Source organism: Pelobates fuscus, chromosome 4, assembly GCF_036172605.1.
Source record: "Pelobates fuscus isolate aPelFus1 chromosome 4, aPelFus1.pri, whole genome shotgun sequence".
NCBI lineage: Eukaryota > Metazoa > Chordata > Amphibia > Anura > Pelobatidae > Pelobates > Pelobates fuscus.
This window is the reverse complement of record NC_086320.1, coordinates 31102312-31121780: the sequence shown is the minus strand read 5'-3', so window position 1 is coordinate 31121780 and position 19469 is coordinate 31102312. Positions and strand designations below refer to the sequence as shown.

General features: G+C 40.8%; 1 protein-coding gene across 2 annotated transcripts in view; it reads right to left on the bottom strand.

Moving 5' to 3' along the window:
- Window positions 1-19469, bottom strand: part of OC90 (otoconin 90) — a 125686-nt gene that overhangs the window by 22580 nt on the left and 83637 nt on the right. For both annotated transcript variants that reach the window (XM_063451051.1, XM_063451050.1), the window contains 3 exons: window positions 13239-13283; window positions 2616-2687; window positions 1234-1281 (listed from right to left, as the gene is read on the bottom strand). In XM_063451051.1, the coding sequence (XP_063307121.1) occupies window positions 1234-1281; window positions 2616-2687; window positions 13239-13283 (165 nt within the window). The remainder of the gene's footprint in view (window positions 1-1233; window positions 1282-2615; window positions 2688-13238; window positions 13284-19469) is intronic.

Sequence of the window (19469 nt, the reverse complement as noted above, 5' to 3'; positions counted from 1 at the left end):
GGCTCTATACTTTGTGTTTTATTCCTCCTATATTATCATTTTTTATTTCACATAAACAGAAAGCACTATGTATGTTCTTTTATCCTTTCAGATTTGCTTTGCCTAACCGCTATATAAGGATAGGTATTTATACCACTAGTTTATGTGTCTAAGGTGTATACATCTTTTATTCTGTACCTCTAATGGCTGTCAGAGTTACTTCCACTAGAGGCCCCCCCCCCCCCCCCCCATAAGTACTTTTTTTTTTTTTTAAAGACTAATTAATATTAGAATTCTAAATATGGCAGAGCTAGCACGGAAATACATGTCCAATTTTTATTTACCAGTATTATTTTTTATAAATTCACTTAGTTGTTTTGTACAGAAGGTTGCGTATAATAACATAGCACTCGTTTTGAAGGAGGCAATCTTTCATATTTATGGATGCAGTTAAAACACACACAACCTCCACAAGAGCCATTAAATTGGATGTCATCAATTTTACTCTTTCTTGGTTTATGAAGCATGGAAACAACTGTAGAACTATAATGTAATTGTAGCAACAACACAGACCTCTGGAACTACACATTGCTTCTGGGTGAAAGACAACTCCCTGGGATAATGGTGTAATCACCTCGCTATAATCACATAATCTTGGCATATGGCTCCATGACATATGGGCAAAGCAAATTTTGTTGCACATGAATAATATTTGTAATATGAATACATATGAAGTTGTTCCTGGAACAGACTGTTCTATCCTCCTCGTTGCTGCAAAGTGTCGTCTTATTTTACAATTAACCTTCTGAGAGTTAAATCAGCTGTATACAATGCTGCAGGATACGTCCCTGTCTAATAAAAAATAATAGACATAATTGTGTCATACAAAAATATGTTTATCAACAAACTAGCAGTTAAAGAGTTAAATGTTATAATTTCTCAGATGTTCTAAATTCCGCTCTGCACGGTATTAAACTGCACGGTAAAATTTTTGTAATTTTGTTTGTTTTGTGCAAGCAAATCTTTGATTTCGTTATACAGAATAAGGCGAAGGTACAGCCAGGTACGGTTCATAACCTTAAACTAATAGGTTCTGGGTTCTTTTCTGTGAAATGCAGCTTACATTAATCACGCTGAGCTAAACAGCAGTCCTGGGGTAAAGTTCTAAATGTGAAGCAATCACCGTGGAAACCAATGGCGTGTCCCTACTGACAGCAGTGTGCTATGGCTAATGTGCTATGGCCTTTTACTTACACATGTCTGGTGGTCCTATCACAGGAGTGCTAAATACATGTGTTGTAGCTGAAATAAAAATAAAAAGAAATTAGGATAATGAAATGTCAGGACTGAATTACCATGTTATTGTATTACATAGATAATTCATTAGTGAAATTAAATAAACACTCAGCACTCTTCTGCAGAACATTCCGTAAGATCTGTTCCTTCTCCTTTGGTGTCTGGCAAAGCCAGGAACTAGCTGAATTCTGTCAGTCAATTCTAGTCCAGACCTTCCAGATTACTGGAGAATAGTCTTGATTTTAGGCTCCTGTCCTGCCATCCCAGGTTGGTTTCCAGCTGTTCCACTTTAGGATACTAGGAGACTGCCCACAAAAACGTTGCCCAATCACATCATTAGACACACTTGTGCTACACAAGGGGACTAGGACCACGCAGAGAGCACTGCACCTAGGCTGATGCATGTTTGGCAGTTAGCCTGGCGTGCATTCACCCTTTGGGCAGCTCCAGTAAAGGGATTCGCCTCACTGACCCACCCCCAGTTACCACTGCCACCTGCGTCCCAATCCACGGGATGATAATGTTGGGGAGTATGATAGTCTTCTCGTCATCTCCAATGGTGGAGCTGCACAATATGTTTTCCTCTAAACACCTGGATGTTTATTATCACCCCAAAATGTACTGCAGCATTCAAATCAGGACCAGACCCAGTGTTTAAAGGACCACTATACATCCAAGAAAACATACTCGTTTTCTAACTGCTTTCCTATGGACGCTGGCGTCTTCTCACTGTGAAAATCACAGTGAGAAGTGCGGAAGCGCCTCTAGCGGCTGTCAATGAGACAGCCACTAGAGGCTGGATTAACCCATTTGTAAACATAGCAGTTTCTCTGAAACTGCTATGTTTACAGCAGAAAGGGATAATCCTAGATGGACCTGGCACCCAGACCACTTCATTAAGCTGAAGTGGTCTGGGTGCCTATAGTGGTCCTTTAATATATTCAAAATTAATGCAGAACTCCTCATGTAGATCCTGGGGTCTTCCTTTCACTAGCATTAGCAATATTTCATGTTTTTTAATAATTGAATGTGACTGGCTATATTGCTCATATACACAGCACCAATTAACATCTTATAAAAGGCTAGAGACAAGTGTATGTTCTATAGATTATATCTCTAGCTCAACATTCTTCTCTCTATCTTCCTCTCATATTAAAAGAGTGAGACAAGGAGCAGGTTTTGTTTGGCAACATAAACCTGACATCATTGGAAGTATTATTTTAACATGTTGTCAGGACTCGAGATTCCTGGATTGTCTAAGAAATTAAATGATCTAGAGAGATAGATATGGATATAGACAGACGGACAGACAGTTTACCATTTGTCAGATAGTAACCTACTTTCAGTTAGGTTAGGTGTCTCCTCTGTAGAGGGGAATGTTGTCACATCGTTCTGTAAACCAATTTGTTCTCCTAAAAACAAAACAACTTCATCAAATGACAATGCAAATCCTTTCAGTACTTCAGTGGAAACATCCATTCATAAAATAATAATAATTATTATTATTCTAATTATTATTATCTTGTAAAGGAATTCACTGGGTGATATAATTTTATTTTACCTGAAAGAAACTTAAGTAGAACTAAAAAAAAAATCTAGTATTAAAGTAAAATATAAAATTCACTGGAATGGCTATTTTTATTTGGTATGGCTGAGAAATTGTAGAATTTATAAAGCTAAATAGCCAGTCGTCCAGTTACCATAACAAACGCCATCCCTATAAAAGCATTGAATGGGGTTTCCGTTGAACAAGGAAAAAACAAAAACAAAAAAAGCAAGCCTTCACTCTGTAGCTGTTCAGAGAACCCCAAACTTTATGTGCAGCACAAACGTAATCTTGGGGATTGTAATTTCAGAGTCGACATGACTTAGAGGAGCCGGGACAATTGGAAAATGAAATAATTATAAAGGACAGGGCACATATATGTAGACGTTCTGTGACGTTCTGTGTAGACGTTCTGTGGTTGTAAAAATGGGTTTCGATCTTAATTATTCACCCCATTCACCAGCCTCTTAGTATGGACTGGACCTCTTTAGGTGCAATTCGTCTCCTCAAGGTGGCCCTTCATCCAAGCCTTTATAACATGACAATATCAGTCCCACCACAACAAACTTTCATCTTTCTGTAGACTCGCTCTTGTTACACGGCTTACAGTTCCTGATCACAAATGAATAAACATTTTTGAAAATGGCAGCCCTCATGCACAGAGATTAGTTGGTTTTATTAATACAGCTGTTGGCTATTTGGCAAAATGATATATACTTCAATAGTGTCTATGAGATAAATGTACTAGATACTATCAAAAACAGAAGTAAAAAACATTTTTAAACCAAAACTGTACGGAGGACATTTCTAGTTTTATGATATTTCGGAGAAAAACGTTTTTTTCATAGCTATTTATATAGAGGATTAAAATCAGTAGATTGGGTTGCTCTTTAGTAATCACAAGGTTGACTACAAGAAACACAAGCAATATAAAAAAAAAAGATTATCATCCTTATTATATTTTTTATAAACCCTACTTCCCTATCAATGTTCTCAGCACAGCATTGCAAACCCATCTAGCAACACAACCTCCCCAAAGAGTGAATTCCACATTTTATTTGGGTTTTATTGTGACGAATGGTGTCCTTTACGAAGAACGAAAACCCATTTGTGATAAAATTAAAAGATGACCTTTTCTCATCAGCAGAGCCTGCGGGAGGCTCTCTACACTGACAGTAAATATGTGTCAATAAAATAGCATTATTTCCCAATAGGAGCATGTTTTGCCATTTTTATAACTGGTTAGAAAATTATTGTCTGAGAAAGAAAAAATACATGAAAAGGGCTTGTAATCCTCGGACAGAAAACTGAGACTGTTAGAAGACTGTGGAAGCATTTAGCACTGAATAGAGGGAGATTCAAGAGAGCAGGACGAGCTCGCCTTTATGCCTTACTGCACTTTTGTTTAAAGGGGCACCCCACACTGTTCACCTCGCAGTGTGCAGACCTGTTAGCATGAAGTTGCAGGGTACGTGACATCACACCCAGCATCATCTTTGACAGAAAATAAGTTACAATAAGAAGATGCCTGGGGATATGATGGAGAAAACAGGACTATAGGGAACCTGTAATGACTTACTCTGCTCCTATGGCCCCTAGCCAGCACTAGCAGCATTGGTTAGGGAATTTCAATAGTGCATGCGCTGAGATTGCTATGCATGGAGAGCAGAATTTTTTTTTCTCCCAATCTATACATTTGCTAGCAAACCTAATAGTACAATGTATAAATATAATTTGCCCATGACAGGTTCCGTTTAAGATGGGACAGGAAGAAGCTGAAGAAATTTGGGGGAGATGAGGCATATAGGTTGGTGTTTGGGTCTGTAAGCATGTATCTGTCCGTCCGTCCGCCCGTCCATCCATGTGAATCTGGAATTGTGTATGTTTGTGTGTGTATCTGTGACTGTGTGTGTATGTATCTCAGAATGTGTATGTATATGTGGGTCTGTAAATGTGTATCTTAATACACATAAATGTATATGTGTATATCTATAGGTGTATATGTACCTGTGTATTAGGGGGTTTGGCTGGAGAAGTATCTTTTTAAGTTTTTTATATTTTGTTTTAGGTTACTTTATAAATATTTTATTTACACAAATTAATTTAATGTAGAATAGTTTAAGGTGTGTCACTGTAGGTGTTACTGATGATCAACTCTGTCATTTTTCATGGAACATTTCATTTTTCGGGACAATGGAAAAAGCGAAGGACATAGGGATATGGTTTCTTATGGTAAAGAAGGTCTGGATTTCCAACAGACAGATGATTAGTAGGTATACAAACTACTATCAAGGTAAAGAAAGCTTTATTATCTAGATAAGGGGTTTGACAAACTCCCCTTCCCATCTGAGTTTGCCACAAGCTCCTGGAGGAGCTTGCTTGCCAGCCTCCTGCCCACAGACTATGGACTCTGCAGGAAAACCTGTAAAAGACTACCGAATTGGATTGACCGTTAGCACTGATTTCATGGAGATAGTTTTGGGCATAGGACTTCCAGTAAATTCCTGAACCCCTGAACTGATCTGGGTGATTTTTGGATATGTTGGTCACCCAGATCGTGGCTACGAGGGGATGTAACTTTAGGGGGGTTTATGTATTTTTAAAGTACTTTTGGTGTGGTTGGGAAATGTGTTTTTTTTGTGCCTGGAGATAATTGAGTTTTTTACAGTCCTTGACTCAATTATCTCCAAGGCACAGAGGAGGGATTATCTTGTTTTATGTGAGAGTGTCCTGGACCTGAGAATCAATGTAATCGTGTGTATGTTTTTACTGTAGTCTACTCTCATGTCCAGGAGGGAGTGCCCCTAGCATGGGGACCTGCATATGAGGCCAGTTGTGGCTGCCAATAAATTAGTTCCTGCCTACCCTCAACCTAGAGTCTCATCTCATGTGTGGGGGGAACAGCTGTATCTGCTCTGGGGATTGCTATATCACAATGCTCCCCTGGAATATAATCACTTGCTCTTGTAAGAGCAGCCTGCTACACTCTCTGGAGTAGGAGAGGTCTACCCACTGGAAGCTGGATCCTGGTCTTGGGTCCAGGGTGGGTGGAGAACAGCGAGACCCCAACCAAGCTGTAATGCTGGAAGTGGGGACTACGGTGCTGGTGGTGTCTGGTGGAGTGCTTGAAAGTACACTGGGGTACTAGGAAGCAGCAATTGACGGAGGCACCTAGTCATGGTGCTACACGGTCCGTCACAATGGAATATGGGGATATGGTTGCTTATGGTTAAGAGGGCCTGGGCTTCCTACACAGTGATGATTAGTAAGCATGTTAACTACTATCAAGGTAAAGAAAGCTTTGTTATCCTAGATAAGCAGATATGGGGATATAGTTCTTGTTACGAGGGCCTGGGCTTCCTACACAGAGATGATTAGTAAGCATATTAAATACTATCAAGGTAAATAAAGCTTTGGTATCCTAGATAAGGGGATATGGCTTCTTGTTAAGGGGTCCTTGGAATCCTATCTATCACTGTACGGACCAGTAGGGACCTCAACACTTAAGTATAGTCCAGAAAATGCCAACATGAAAAGACAGAATAGTAAAAGTAGATAAAAAGACATATGAGTGGTCTAAGGGGTATGCAGCGTAACTTAATGTAAAACTTCAGAGGGCAAGAAGAGTGTGTGTGTGTGAGTGTGCTGTGGTCTTTGCTAATGGTATTGCTTTCAATTGAACATATTATTTTGTACTATACTTCATGTATTGATGCATGATACTGGGTACTTTATATATATATATATATATATATATATATATATATATATATATATGTAAATAAAATAAAATTGTTTTATTTCTTTTAACACATCTTGAAAATGTTGGAATGTTTGGGGTTTTGATTGCGCAATGAAAGTACTTGAACAGCATAAGATAAACTTTTGGCTTCTAATGTAGAAGACAAGTAAAAATATTGTGACTATATCTTGCACTAACTCTGGGGATTAACAGTACGTTCAGACTAATTGCGCAAAATTGTCCACCTGCTGGGAGCGGTATCTGACAGCTGCCCCGCTCTGTCGACAGAATGCAATTTTATCATAGCTCAGGGGAGCAGACAGTGACTCTGACTACATCTGTACCTCCGTTATTGCCAGTGATCCATACAATTAATCAAAATCAAGACATTTCCAGGTCGGAAATAGTCTGCAGATGCTAAAAGTGAATGTTAATTTGGGAGGTAAATAGAAGTTTCGAACACATCTTAGAGATGAACAGGGAGCTGGGGTTCTTATTTATGCAGCAATATCGGAGTTGACTCTTTTAGAGGTAGCTGAGTATACATTGCTTTCTCCTGTAAGAGTTAAATACATACATTACTATTTATTCAGTTATTACAACAGCTAGAAATAAAAAAAAAACACACACACACATACGCAAAACAAGTAAGATATATACGATATCACTTAACACTTAACCAGTCCAATGTCTAAGGAAAAGTACTTTATTGGCTAAATTTCTTCCCCTTATTATTTTTTCACATAATGCTCAAGAGCCACACTATAGTGGTTATGGTGCCAGGAGTGCTGTGGCATTCCCTTCACTGTAAGTAGTCAAACCATGTTAGAGTAGTTTCACTTCTTACTTGGGGTCCACTGGCCACCGCTTCCCACCTCCACTACTTCTCACAGAAAACCCCAAGCTCCTGCTTAGGAGCATCCATTAGTTATCCCGAGCTAAGCCCGGCAGTGCCAGAATAGCCCATTGGCTCTCAGCATTAGTTGGTAGCTCTCAGCCACTGACCTATGTCCTGCTGTGCCGTGCTTAGCTCAGACAGAGTGCTTCTGGTTCTCTGTCGGCACTAGTGGTGGCAAGGAGTGGTGCCTGTGGAACTCCAGGAAAAAATTAAACCATTTTAGAAAATGGTTTGACTACTTACAATGGGGGGGACCACTCCTGGCACATACAGCACACTGTAGTGGTTATGGTACTTGGAGTGTTCCTTTAACCCCTTAAGGACACATGACATGTGTGACATGTCATGACTCCCTTTTATTCCATAAGTTTGGTCCTTAAGGGGTTAAATATAAAAGGCTGATGTGATAAGATAGGGCAGATCAGAAGCTTGAAGTGAGTACAATGTCTGAAGGTCTCCTACAAGGCAAATGGGTGTAATAAAATAATAATAGCTCTGCCCACTATTGCATAGCTGCATCTTCCATTCCTATTCATGCTTCATATCTATACTTTGCACCATGTTTAAGTTGGTCTCCGATGCTGAAGTTTTATCTACTCTGGAATACACTGGATGTAAATCCTGTTTTGGTTTCCCTTAAGAAGTGGATTTTTATGTATATTAATGTCTTTAATCAAAGAAAAAGGTTGATAATAGCAAGGCATTATAATAGCCAAATAGTCATAAAAAAAGTCAGTTAGACTTAATTAAGAATTATAGACTTCTTCGCGATAAGGACTGGAACCCTGTAACTGACACTTTGGTTTGCTACGGCTGTTTACAGGACAATGACGTCTTTGTTATCAGGCTGTACCAGAACGTAGTATAGAATGGATACTTGTCAATAGGAGGATGATTGGAGGAGGAGTCAAATTGTAATCTAGATTAAGAGGCACCAACAAACAAAAGATATCCAGGGCACATTCAGGAATCACGTCATATCCAAACACTGCCATAATAAGGGAATCAAATCAAGGACTTGTCTACTAAGCAACTGAAAGAACTAATTGCTTTTTTAGCTGCTTATTAGATGTCTCCCAAATGTGATACCTTATGTGGCATTGCCCTATTTATTATACCAAATGAGGGTGCTGTTTAGCAGAGAGCTCCCTCATTTGGTAACCTGGCAAATATCTGAAAGAAAGGTATTTGAAAGGTGTTTTCTAATTATTTGATCGGACATGCAAAAATATTTCAGTTACGACACTTATATTTCAGTGATACGGTAATAAACCTAAAACATGTTGCTCCCTCAGTATTTTGGAAAAGGCTGTATGAATAAATAAAAGCATATTCTATAAATGTATATATTTCCAGTTTTTAGTTATCTCTATACTCATCGGTGCTTAAATGTAAATACCTGAACCACGGATCTATTATTCACACAATCTGCTTCCTACCTACCCGTCACCCTTATCACCAGGAATATTCTCACCTCTTGATAAAATTAGACAGATCAAAACTGCTAATTACTTTGCAGAACAAGGCTACAGTTAGATGTAGTGACTGTGAAATCAGAGTAAAAATAGCAAGTGGCCTAACATGTAGAAAATTAACCCATAGCTAGAACAGTTGAGAGCACAGAATGAAAGGTTAACTGCAACCTATATATATTTATTTTTTATCAGGCTTTAATATGTATATATGGTCAAGACAGAGATAACACATGCCAAGTTACAAGTTAGTAATAGCACTCTTTCAACGCAATAGCAATGGTTTCACTCTATATTAAAGGGTTATTCCAACCACCATGACTATGTCTGCTTTTAGAAGTGTTCATGGTGGTAGGGTCTGTATGCAGCATCTTAGCTTGACACCGATACAGAATATTTTGTACTTGCAGTGCAGAGCTCTACCTACAAATCTGGCACACATGACTTAAGCAGCCTGGAACTGCCAGGGCCGAGTTAACGCAGGGCAAATGGAGCAGCTGCCCCGGCCCAGTAACTCCTGGGGGGCCCAAAACAGCTGTCCCGTGAGCCGCCGCTGCCTCAACTATTTATTTTTTCCCCCCCATGGGCCTCCGGTACAGTTCATGCCACCCAATGGGCATTTCTAAGCAGGGGCACAGTCGCGTGCTGCGGCCCTTTAACAGCGCGACTGGGCCCCTTGCTTTTTGGCAGCTGGCTGGGAGGAAGTGACTGCCGCAAGTCAATTCCTCCCAAAGAGCACAGAGAGCCGCGCGGTAGATACCAAGGAGGGAGAGAGGAGTGGGGCTGGGCTGGTAGAGCAAGGCGCTAACACCCAAAAGCCTCAGCCACCACTCTGGAGACCAGGGAAGTCACCCTCCAAGGTAGGAAATGGGAGGTGGGTTTAAAAGTATACAATTTCCGTGTGAATTCATGTCTATGTGTGTGTCAGGATGTCTGTGCGTGTGTCAGTATGTCTGTCAGTGTATGTATCTGTGTGTGTGTCAGTATGTCTGCCAGTGTATGTCTGTGTATGTGTCAGTATGTCTGTCAGTGCATACCTGTCAGTATATGTGTCTGTGTGTGTGTCAGTATGTTTCTCAGTGTATGTGTCTGTGTGTCAGTATGTCTGTCAGTGTATGTCTGTGTGTGTCAATTTGTCTGTCAGTGTATGTCTGTTTGTGTTAGTGTGTATGTCAGTGTATGTGTCTGTGTGTGAGTATGTCTGTCAGTGCGTGTCTGTGTGTGTGTCAGTATATCTGTCAGTATATGTGTCTGTGTGTGTCAGTATGTCTGTCAGTGTATGTCTCTTGTAACGGATCACCTGGCACCCCGACTTGGTACCTCCGTTAATGGATGCTCCTAGCGCTTCCTGAGGACTCCAAGCACTCTGGCAGACACCACAATCACCGAATCCGAGAAACCTCGCATATGAATGCTGTAGACCATTGAATAGGAACCATACGAATAGGCTTGTACTCCTAGCAGTCAACTGGAACAGCATGCAATAAATCCTTCCCCCCAATAATGAGACGACACATCACTTTGAGGGTAAAACAGGAACTCTGGACTGGCTCATCCAGCCTGGCTTTTATTACAATAATCCACATACAGGCCACACCCAGGGGGAGGCATAAAATAACCAATCACATACATGGTTCAGCCCACACATCCCCAACATTAAACCCAATTATCCGGTACACCTTTTCAGCCAAGTTCTGGATGTACCCCAAAAACAGGGGGTACACCTTTAAATCCAGCATCGCTGGATAGCCCTTATTCAGGGGGACAACATATCCAAAATTCAAGTCATTCGGATGAACAGTTCGTGAGATATGGGGTTCCAAAGATTTGACCGACCGCATGGGTAAAGTATCCGAAAACAGTTCCATGCATTTTGGCCCTGCGGTCGGTCACAAACAAGGGAATGAAAACAGACGAATTGCCTGTGTTATAGAGCCTGGAGAGAGTTTGAATGAATTCCCTTGTTTGTGGGGTTCTTTCTACCGAACGGCGGGTCATTCGGTAGTTTCCATACGAATTTCTGGAAGTATGGAGGTCTCAGCGGTGTTTGCCTAGCCAAGTGTCCGATTTTAGTTCCAGACACTCCACGGCAAAACACCGCTGTTCGGTAGTTTAAGATGGCCGCCGCCACGTGTTTGTTTCCCGAATGGCGGCCACCCAGAGGACAAAGAATACATTACACTGATTGCCAATTACCCGTTTGCAACATTGTTGCAAACTGTAATTGGAGGCACACTTATTCCTGGGTGGTCTGGTTGTTCGGTAGTTTCACTCAATATAATGAATGGAGTGATTCTACCGAACAATCAGTGAATGCTGCATACATATCCCAGGTTAAACTCAACACATAAATACATATGTAATATTAAAGGCAGTATACTGGAATATGCTCCACAGTCTTAAAGGGACAGTAGTCCCAAAAGTCCCAATATGTCCATCGCTGATTTTAAAGGGCCAGTAGCAGCAATATAAAGTACAATATGCCCCAAATAACCCAGGGGCCATAGTCAGCAGGTAGGAGGCTAGCAAACAGGCTTCTCCAGGGCCCAGTGGCGAGGTTGGTTTCGCCACATCTCTGTGTGTGTCAGAATATCTGTATGTGTGTGTCAATATGTCTGTCAGTATATATTTGTGTGTCAGTGTGTGTGTGAGTCAGAATGTCTGTCAGTTTGTGTGTCTGTCAGTATGTCTGTGTGTGTCAGTATGTATCTGTAAATGTGTCAGTATGTCTCTTTGTGTGTTTGTGTCAGTATGTCTGTCTGTGTGTGTATGTATGTGTCAGTATATATGTCTGTGCGTGATGTGTCAGTATGTCTGGCTGTGTGTGAATATGTGTCAGCATGTCTGTTAGTGTATATGTCTGTGTAAGTATGTCTTGAATGTCTCTACTTTAGTTCCCTCACTGCATTGGGGTGAAAGGCGTGATTGGTGGGAGGGCAGGATCCAGGCCACAAGAAAATGCTTTGCCCAGGGTCCTATTAATAATATAGACGGTCCTGGGAACTACCTAATATGAATTATGTGCAATAATCTCCCTTCCATGCTGCATGGCTTCAAAGGGGATCACAGGATCTTTCCTAGTAAGCCGCCCACCTGCTGGAGATGCCAGGCTGACAGAGGCACGATGTAACATCTATGGTGGGAATGTCCATAAATTGTCCCCAAATTTGGAGGGACGAGGTGACTGATATCCTCGTGGATTCGGTTGAGTGGTCGGGGAGCTTGGTCTGCTACACTTGTCTTCAAAACCTATTTCGACCTACAAGAAATCCATCTTACGCCATTTTTTTTTATGCAGCTAAGGCCCTGATTCTTGTTTTTTTTTGGAAAAAGACTGACATTTCCACAAAGGAAGTCTGGTTATGCAGGGTGGAGGATATACAGGCAGCTGAGGCGCTGTATGCTTCTCTGCTTGGGACGGGTTCCAAACACACTGAGGCTTGGCAATGGTGGTTTGTTTATGTGGTGCATGATTTATAATCGGGGGCTCTCGATTCTTGTTTATTTTCTCTTTGTCTACTTATACACTATCTCCTTATACGCTATCCTCTTTAGCAGACCTTATTTTCATGATCAGTGAAGGGAATGATTGAACTTCTCTCATAACACTGGCTTAACTAATGTAACAAAGGAAAACTCAGATAGCAGCTAATATTAGGGAGCAATCTGCATATCATGCTACCATTCTGATCTCTATTATCTGGCGGTTTTGGACCGTACGTTAGCTACTGTTAAAAAGTTGACACAGTAATTGAACTTATGTACAATGTATATATTTGTCTTACTGATACGTTTGTATATATTGCGGCCTGCGTGCCTATAATTTCTTGCCTACACAAATGCAACTACTCAATAAAAACAGATTTAATTTATTAAAAAAGTTATACATTCATTGGCTATAGAGGATTTCTGTTAGAGCAAGCCTGTCTTGACAAGTACAGTTTAAGTGTCACATTTAAACGAGTCACATGATACAGCAAAAATTGTACAGCGCTGCAGAATTTGACGGCACTTTATAAAAAATTATTTCAAAATGTAATTGTTTCTGTATACCAAGCTTGTCACAGTTATACATTTTCGCACTGTGCAGAGCTGCAAATCACATTACTGTTTAATTATTCATGTTAAGAATTATATGAATGTACTTACAATACATTAACTTAATACTTTTTCTATAACCAAACCAGAAACTTATTTTTTGGATCCCAAGAAAGCAAAAAGAGTGCTTTTTATTTTCTTTTTTTAAAGTACATGTTCTCCTCCACACAGTTGTCAACCAATTTGCAAAAGGCATGTGTAACGTACCTTCTGATGGGGTATAGCTAGTATCCACACTTCTGTTTTGCTGAGCTGAAAAAGCAGGAAGCAGTGAAAGAGTACTCCAGGATAGAAAACACATCATGTAACACTTAATTCCAGTATACCATATATAATAAATATTGGAATAAAATCCCTCGGTGTATCCAAACTGCACAAGAATAAAGATAACAATGAAGATCTTATTTACGACATTATACTAACAAATACTCAAGTTATTAGCGATAACGTTATGTTATTTTTCTTCAATCTATGGGTTCCACAAAATACCTGTACATAGTGCTGTAACAAATTTAGGATCTGAGCAATCTAACGCAGGGGAAAATAGGCAGCTGCAGGGGCCCAGACACCTCTCCTTGAGCGTCTTGCTATATTTAAAGTGGGTCTCTTTACTTTATTAAGGTGCAGCATTCAGCTTTTAGCACAAAAAAACAAAGGTTGCTGCTAACGGCAATCAGGCTTGCAATCTGTGTCCCTTCCCCGTCGGCAAGGCTGGGAGATTCCATTTTCTGAAAATGTTGTGCTCTGAGAGACTCACAAGTACAATGATAGAAAGTAAGAAACAGCTATAGGGATGGGAATCAGAAAAAGGTGGAGGGGACTTCAAAGGAAGGACAGTCTGAATATCGCTGAAAGTGAAAGCAGGTGCAAGATTAAAAAATGTGGGTCTGAGTGAAAAACTAGTGGATCTGCAAATAAACAGGGGATCCATGCCTCCCAAACATTCTGATTTCGGCAGAACAATCTCCACTCTGGTGCCTGGTGTGCCACTTTTGGACGCATCATTAGACACTCTTGCTCAACAGTCAGGACACTGTGCTCCTGCTGAGAACACTGAAAGAATGCTCCCTGCATGGTCTTCCCTCAGTGCTGGCCTGGTTGGTTAGAGCCAGTGACACCAATGTTGGGGGTATGGGGATCAAGAGTCGAGAAAGATTCATGACTGAAAAGTAATGGAAAGGATGTAAGACAGCGCTGGTTACATTTTATATCACTCGTCATTGATAACAGACCACGCTGCTGACTAGAGTAACAATAGACTACACCAGGCCACTGCTGAGAGCATGGTCTATGCTTAATTAATCCTAAGGAATCCTATAGGCCAGTGTCAATAGTGTGATGCCAAAAGGTTCCAGACATAATCCTTTCAATACTGATCTCATCCTAGTACCTTCACCAATGTATATTCAGCATCTGCAGTGTATACACCAGGCGATCAGTGCGAATAAGCCACTTATTTTCTACATACTACATTCTCAGAATTACTGAGTGAGTTTGGCACCATGAGTTTAAACACCTTTCTAACATTTATAAAGAGAGGATTAAACAAGGAGAAAATAAATGAGCTAATCCCAGGAGCGATAATGGCTCAGCAAATAGAAGGACTCCTGGGTGTGCACCAGAATGAGCTGCTGGAAAGGCAGAAAGAGCACGATGCTTGGCTGCTGAGAGCGGTAAGTAGGGGCCACATCCTTCCTATCAATGATGATGTATAGCAATTTTCTTTTAACATGTAGCATACTTGGATTGCTGGAGTGATACACCACGTAGCTCTACATTCGGATAAGAAGAGTGAATACGATGGTGAAATAGTTGTCATTCCATCACACCTTGTGAAAGGGGTTCACGATAGGTTCATGGAGTACCTGGACCAGGTAAGACTCTCAGCAATGTTTATATTAGGCATTAATGTTTAGATTCACTAGTTATTAATGGTAGAGAATTATATTAACACATGAGCCCAAGACTCTCCTTTCCCAGGAGAAGACATGACCGCACTCAAAATCCCAGAGAAAGTTCTGAATAGTCTCTAAGGATAGAGTTGGCTGCCAGGTATGAGGGACAGATGGATTAATTAAAAAAATTCCAGTGCTAGAACTTGTATAACTTTAGTTTTGTTTGATGATCGCGATACTGTGTGTTTCATATAACAACTTCTGTTGGCCACAGGTGCCTCCATGCAGAAAGCCATCCCCCAAGAGTTTGGCAGTGCCCATAGAAGTCCAAGAAATATGGAGCACGATCCAAACTCCCTGTGAGACTGAGACCAGAAGAGGCTAAAGAAAGCCAAAATGAGTCTCCGAAGAAGACCAGCCCAAGACTGGGATGTTTCCTGCGACGTCTGCGCAGTCGCTGCTTCAAAAAATAGACATATGTGGTCAGTTTTGAATGATACAAGAAGTTCTACACAATTATTTACTACAGTGAGAATCCAAGGTGAATATAAAGTGAATTTCAACTGTAAGTTCAAAGTTACCAAAATGGAAACATTCTCTCTGTTCGCTATGCTTTCAGTTTGGGTACTTTGGAATTAAATGTGAAATTCACGTTGAATTCTCAATTTAGAGTGCTATCTTTTTATAGAGTGCTGTCTCATTATAGAGTGCTGTCTTATTATAGAGTGGTGTCTCATAATAGAGTGCTGTCTTATTATAGAGTGCTGTCTCATTTTAGAGTGCTGTCTTATTATAGAGTGCTGTCTCATTATAGAGTGCTTTCCAACAAATGTATTTTATCATTGAACCCAGTGTTAAGCCAGCTGCTACAATTAAAATATGTCTTCTTTCCTTGTCAAACGGTGGTGATCGGCAGCTGGACTTAGTCCCTTCTCTACAGCATTAAGAGAGCGACTTGTACTATTGTTTGATAAAGCTGCGTGATTCTACTTCACGAAAATCCTGTCCTGTGAGAGACTAGCAGGCACCTCAATAGAAGGTAAGAGACAGTTACTGGGAAAGAACGAGAATCTAAAAAAAAGTAAAGACAACGGGGAAGGCATAGAACAGGGGTAGGCAACCTTCGGCACTCCAGATGTTGTGGACTACATCTCCCATAATGTCCTTACAGCTAAAATGCTAGCAAAGCATCATGGGAGATGTAGTCTGAAACATCTGAAGTGCTAAAGGCTGCCTACCCCTGGTGTAGAATATTCAATTGTTTCTACAAAGGGAAAGAAAGGGAGTGAAGCAAGTAAGACCATAGAGTCTAATGGTCGGTTTTCAAACTGTCTGACTCACGGTGTATGTATATGGCTACAGGATCGGGTCATATATTAAAGGTGGGATTTTTTGTAATTTTCATTGTACTTCATTTACATCTATTTCATTTCAAACCGTGTAGAAAAGATTACTATTAAAAAAACAAATAAAAACAAATAATAAAATCCCTGTTTAGTATTTTATTTAATTATGTATTTAATTATGCAGACCTCTTCTGGGCTGACTCAAGGTGCGTGTATATGGCTAAAGGATCCTGTCATACATTAAAGGTATAGCGATTTTCTCTTTTTTTTACATATACTTCATTTTAAAAAGATCTGTTTCCTTTTAAAACTTATAGGAACGATTATTATATTAAAAAATAGTTATAAGGTGACAATTGTCCTATAAAGGGACCCTCCACTGCCAAAGTAAAAATAAAATAATAATAATAAAAATCACTGATTAATACTTAATTTAATTATGTATTTTTATTTTAGGTATATCTAAAACCAGGTTGAAAAGGCTGCAGATCTCCTGTGGGCTGTACTGGTTATGGTGGTTGGCCTGACACTTTAATTGGTGAGAACTTATAAACCTCAAAAACAGAAATAAAGTTATAGGTGCACGACATAGCTCAGTCTTTGGGGGAACTTGTCTCAAAAACCTCCCAGTCTTTTATATTGTGAACCTCCCCACAAACAGTACTGGGTCAACTTCCACATGGGATACGCAATCCTGATAAATACGATTCCCGTATAATATTTACAGAATGTAATGGAATATTAATTTCAAAGTACATGTAGGTCAGACTATGGAATGGCCAGTAGGTTACATAGTTTGTTTACTTACATGCAGTAACAAGCTCTGGCTGGCCAGTTTCTTTCCCATAAATAAAAGACACAACACGTACTTCACATCATTTACAGCAAAGAACAGAACATCTCATTTTTTGCAATTATAAAATTACTATTTCCCTTATTTTTATAAAACAAAATAAAGTTTTTACTCACCTCTCTACTTGCTAAAATATTATGATTTTATATTGTCGTTGTGACCTGCAAATTGCTGGAGGTGCCAGTTTGGTTGTTTTCGGCACGTTTATAATGTAGAATGTCCCTGCAACCAGCAAATGCCTCATTCCTTTCACACATTACTAAACAGGACGGTATAATGTTTTTCAGGGTTTATGACCCTCTCATGTACAGCAGCAGGGTTTTTGTAACATTCTAGTATATGTGTGAGAGTTTCAAAAAGGCCAATAAATGTGAGTGTATAGCATTGTACAATGGGATCCTCAAATTAGTAAATTCTCACATTTTGGTTTCTTTTATCATGTAGCATACTCGAATTGCTGGAGTAATACACCACGTAGCTCTACACTGTGATAAGCAGAGTGAATACGAGGGTGAAACGGTTGTGATTCCATCACACCTTGTGAAAGTGGCTCATAATAAGTTCATGGAGTATCTGGACCAGGTAAGACTCTCAGCAATGTTTATATTAGGCCTTAAAGCACCACTATAGTGCCAGGAAAACATACTCATTTTCCTGGCACTGTAGTGCCCTGAGGGTGCCCCCACCCTCAGGGACTCCCTCCCGCCGGGCTCTGGGGAGAGTAAAGGGTTAAAACTTACCTTTATTCCAGCGCCGGGCGGGGAGCTCTCCTCATCCTCTCCGCCTGAATGCGCATGCGCGGCAAGAGCTGCGCGCGTATATAGCCGGTCTCATAGGAAAGCATTTACAATGCTTTCCTATGGACGCTTGCGTGCTCTCACTGTGATTTTCACAGTGAGAATCACGCAAGCGCCTCTAGCGGCTGTCAGTGAGACAGCCACTAGAGGATTTGGAGGCTGGATTAACCCTATTATAAACATAGCAGTTTCTCTGCTATGAACTTTAGTAATAAGTATTATATTTCCTTGATCATCATGATACTGTGTGTGTTTCAGATAATCACTCATTTCTGTTGCCTCCATGTGCCCTCATGTAGAAAGCCATCCCACGAGGTATTGGCAGTGCCCATTGAAATGCAGGAAATATGGAGCACAATCCAAACCACCTGTAAGACTGACACCACGGACTCTGCAGAGTCTACGCAGCGGCTGCTTCAAAAAATAGAGAATGTCAAGTATAATAAGATTGACACCTATTGAGTTGCCTGCACAACTGTATATCTGGTCCATACAGTGAGCAGTGATGGCAGAAAAACCAGTGCGGAAATAGAAGCTGCAGGTTCCAGGCACATATCAGTACTATCAACAGAGAAATTGTGCCATTAGATTTTATTATTTATCCCTAAATAATACAGGGTATTTTCCCCATGTGAGGGTTCTTCAGCAAGAATCTGCACATGGGCTGTCCTGGAGGGGCATTGAACGGATATGCCCACTTTTTGTAATGACATAGAACGCCTTCTGCTGGGTTATTCTGTCTTAAATTGCCCGGGTCAAATAGTTGCCCAAGTCCGGCCCTGTTGTGCAGCAAGCCTGTCAGGGTCCCGCGATCTCCCCTACCTATGCCTGTTGGCGAGCGGCGTCCTCACAGCCTTGGACGCCGCTCGCATCCTCCTTCTCGTCTCCTGGCGGCAGCATGTATAACGCTGCACGCTGGGAGACCGCGCATTTACAATCACAGTGGGAGGTATAGATATCTCCCACTTGTGATTGTTAATTCTGATTGGACGTTATCAAATCAGAATTAACCACAGGATTTAAATACTTACCTTTCCTGTCCCTCAGTGCCCTTTTTCTGGTCTTTGGTTACCTGTATTGCTGTTTGCTTGTGTTTCTCTCTGGTTACCGATTGTTTGGCTTGTTTCTCTGACTCTCCTGTTTTCTCCATCCCTTTGACCGTGGCTTGTTTCACGTTCTCCTGTTTTCTGGCTCCCCTTACTCGGCTTGTCTCCTGACTATTCTTGGTGTGCTTAACCCGGCCATTCTAAGGACCGGTACTGCACCTTTTCCTCTCTGTGACCTGTTAGCGTGTTAGGTTCCCCGAATCGTGACAAAGCCACAGTAGTTATCCTTGATTCCAGTGCTATACCAGTAACTACAATAAAAACTGGTCTCCATCTTACTTTGCCACAAGCACTCTACGATATCTACAATGTATAATCCTGGATAGTGATGTCTCGAACTGTTCGCCAGGAACCGTTCGCCGGTGAACATAGCTTGTTCTTGGCGAACGCGGCGGGCGAACATATGCGATGGTCGGTCCGCCCCCTATTCGTCATGGAGGT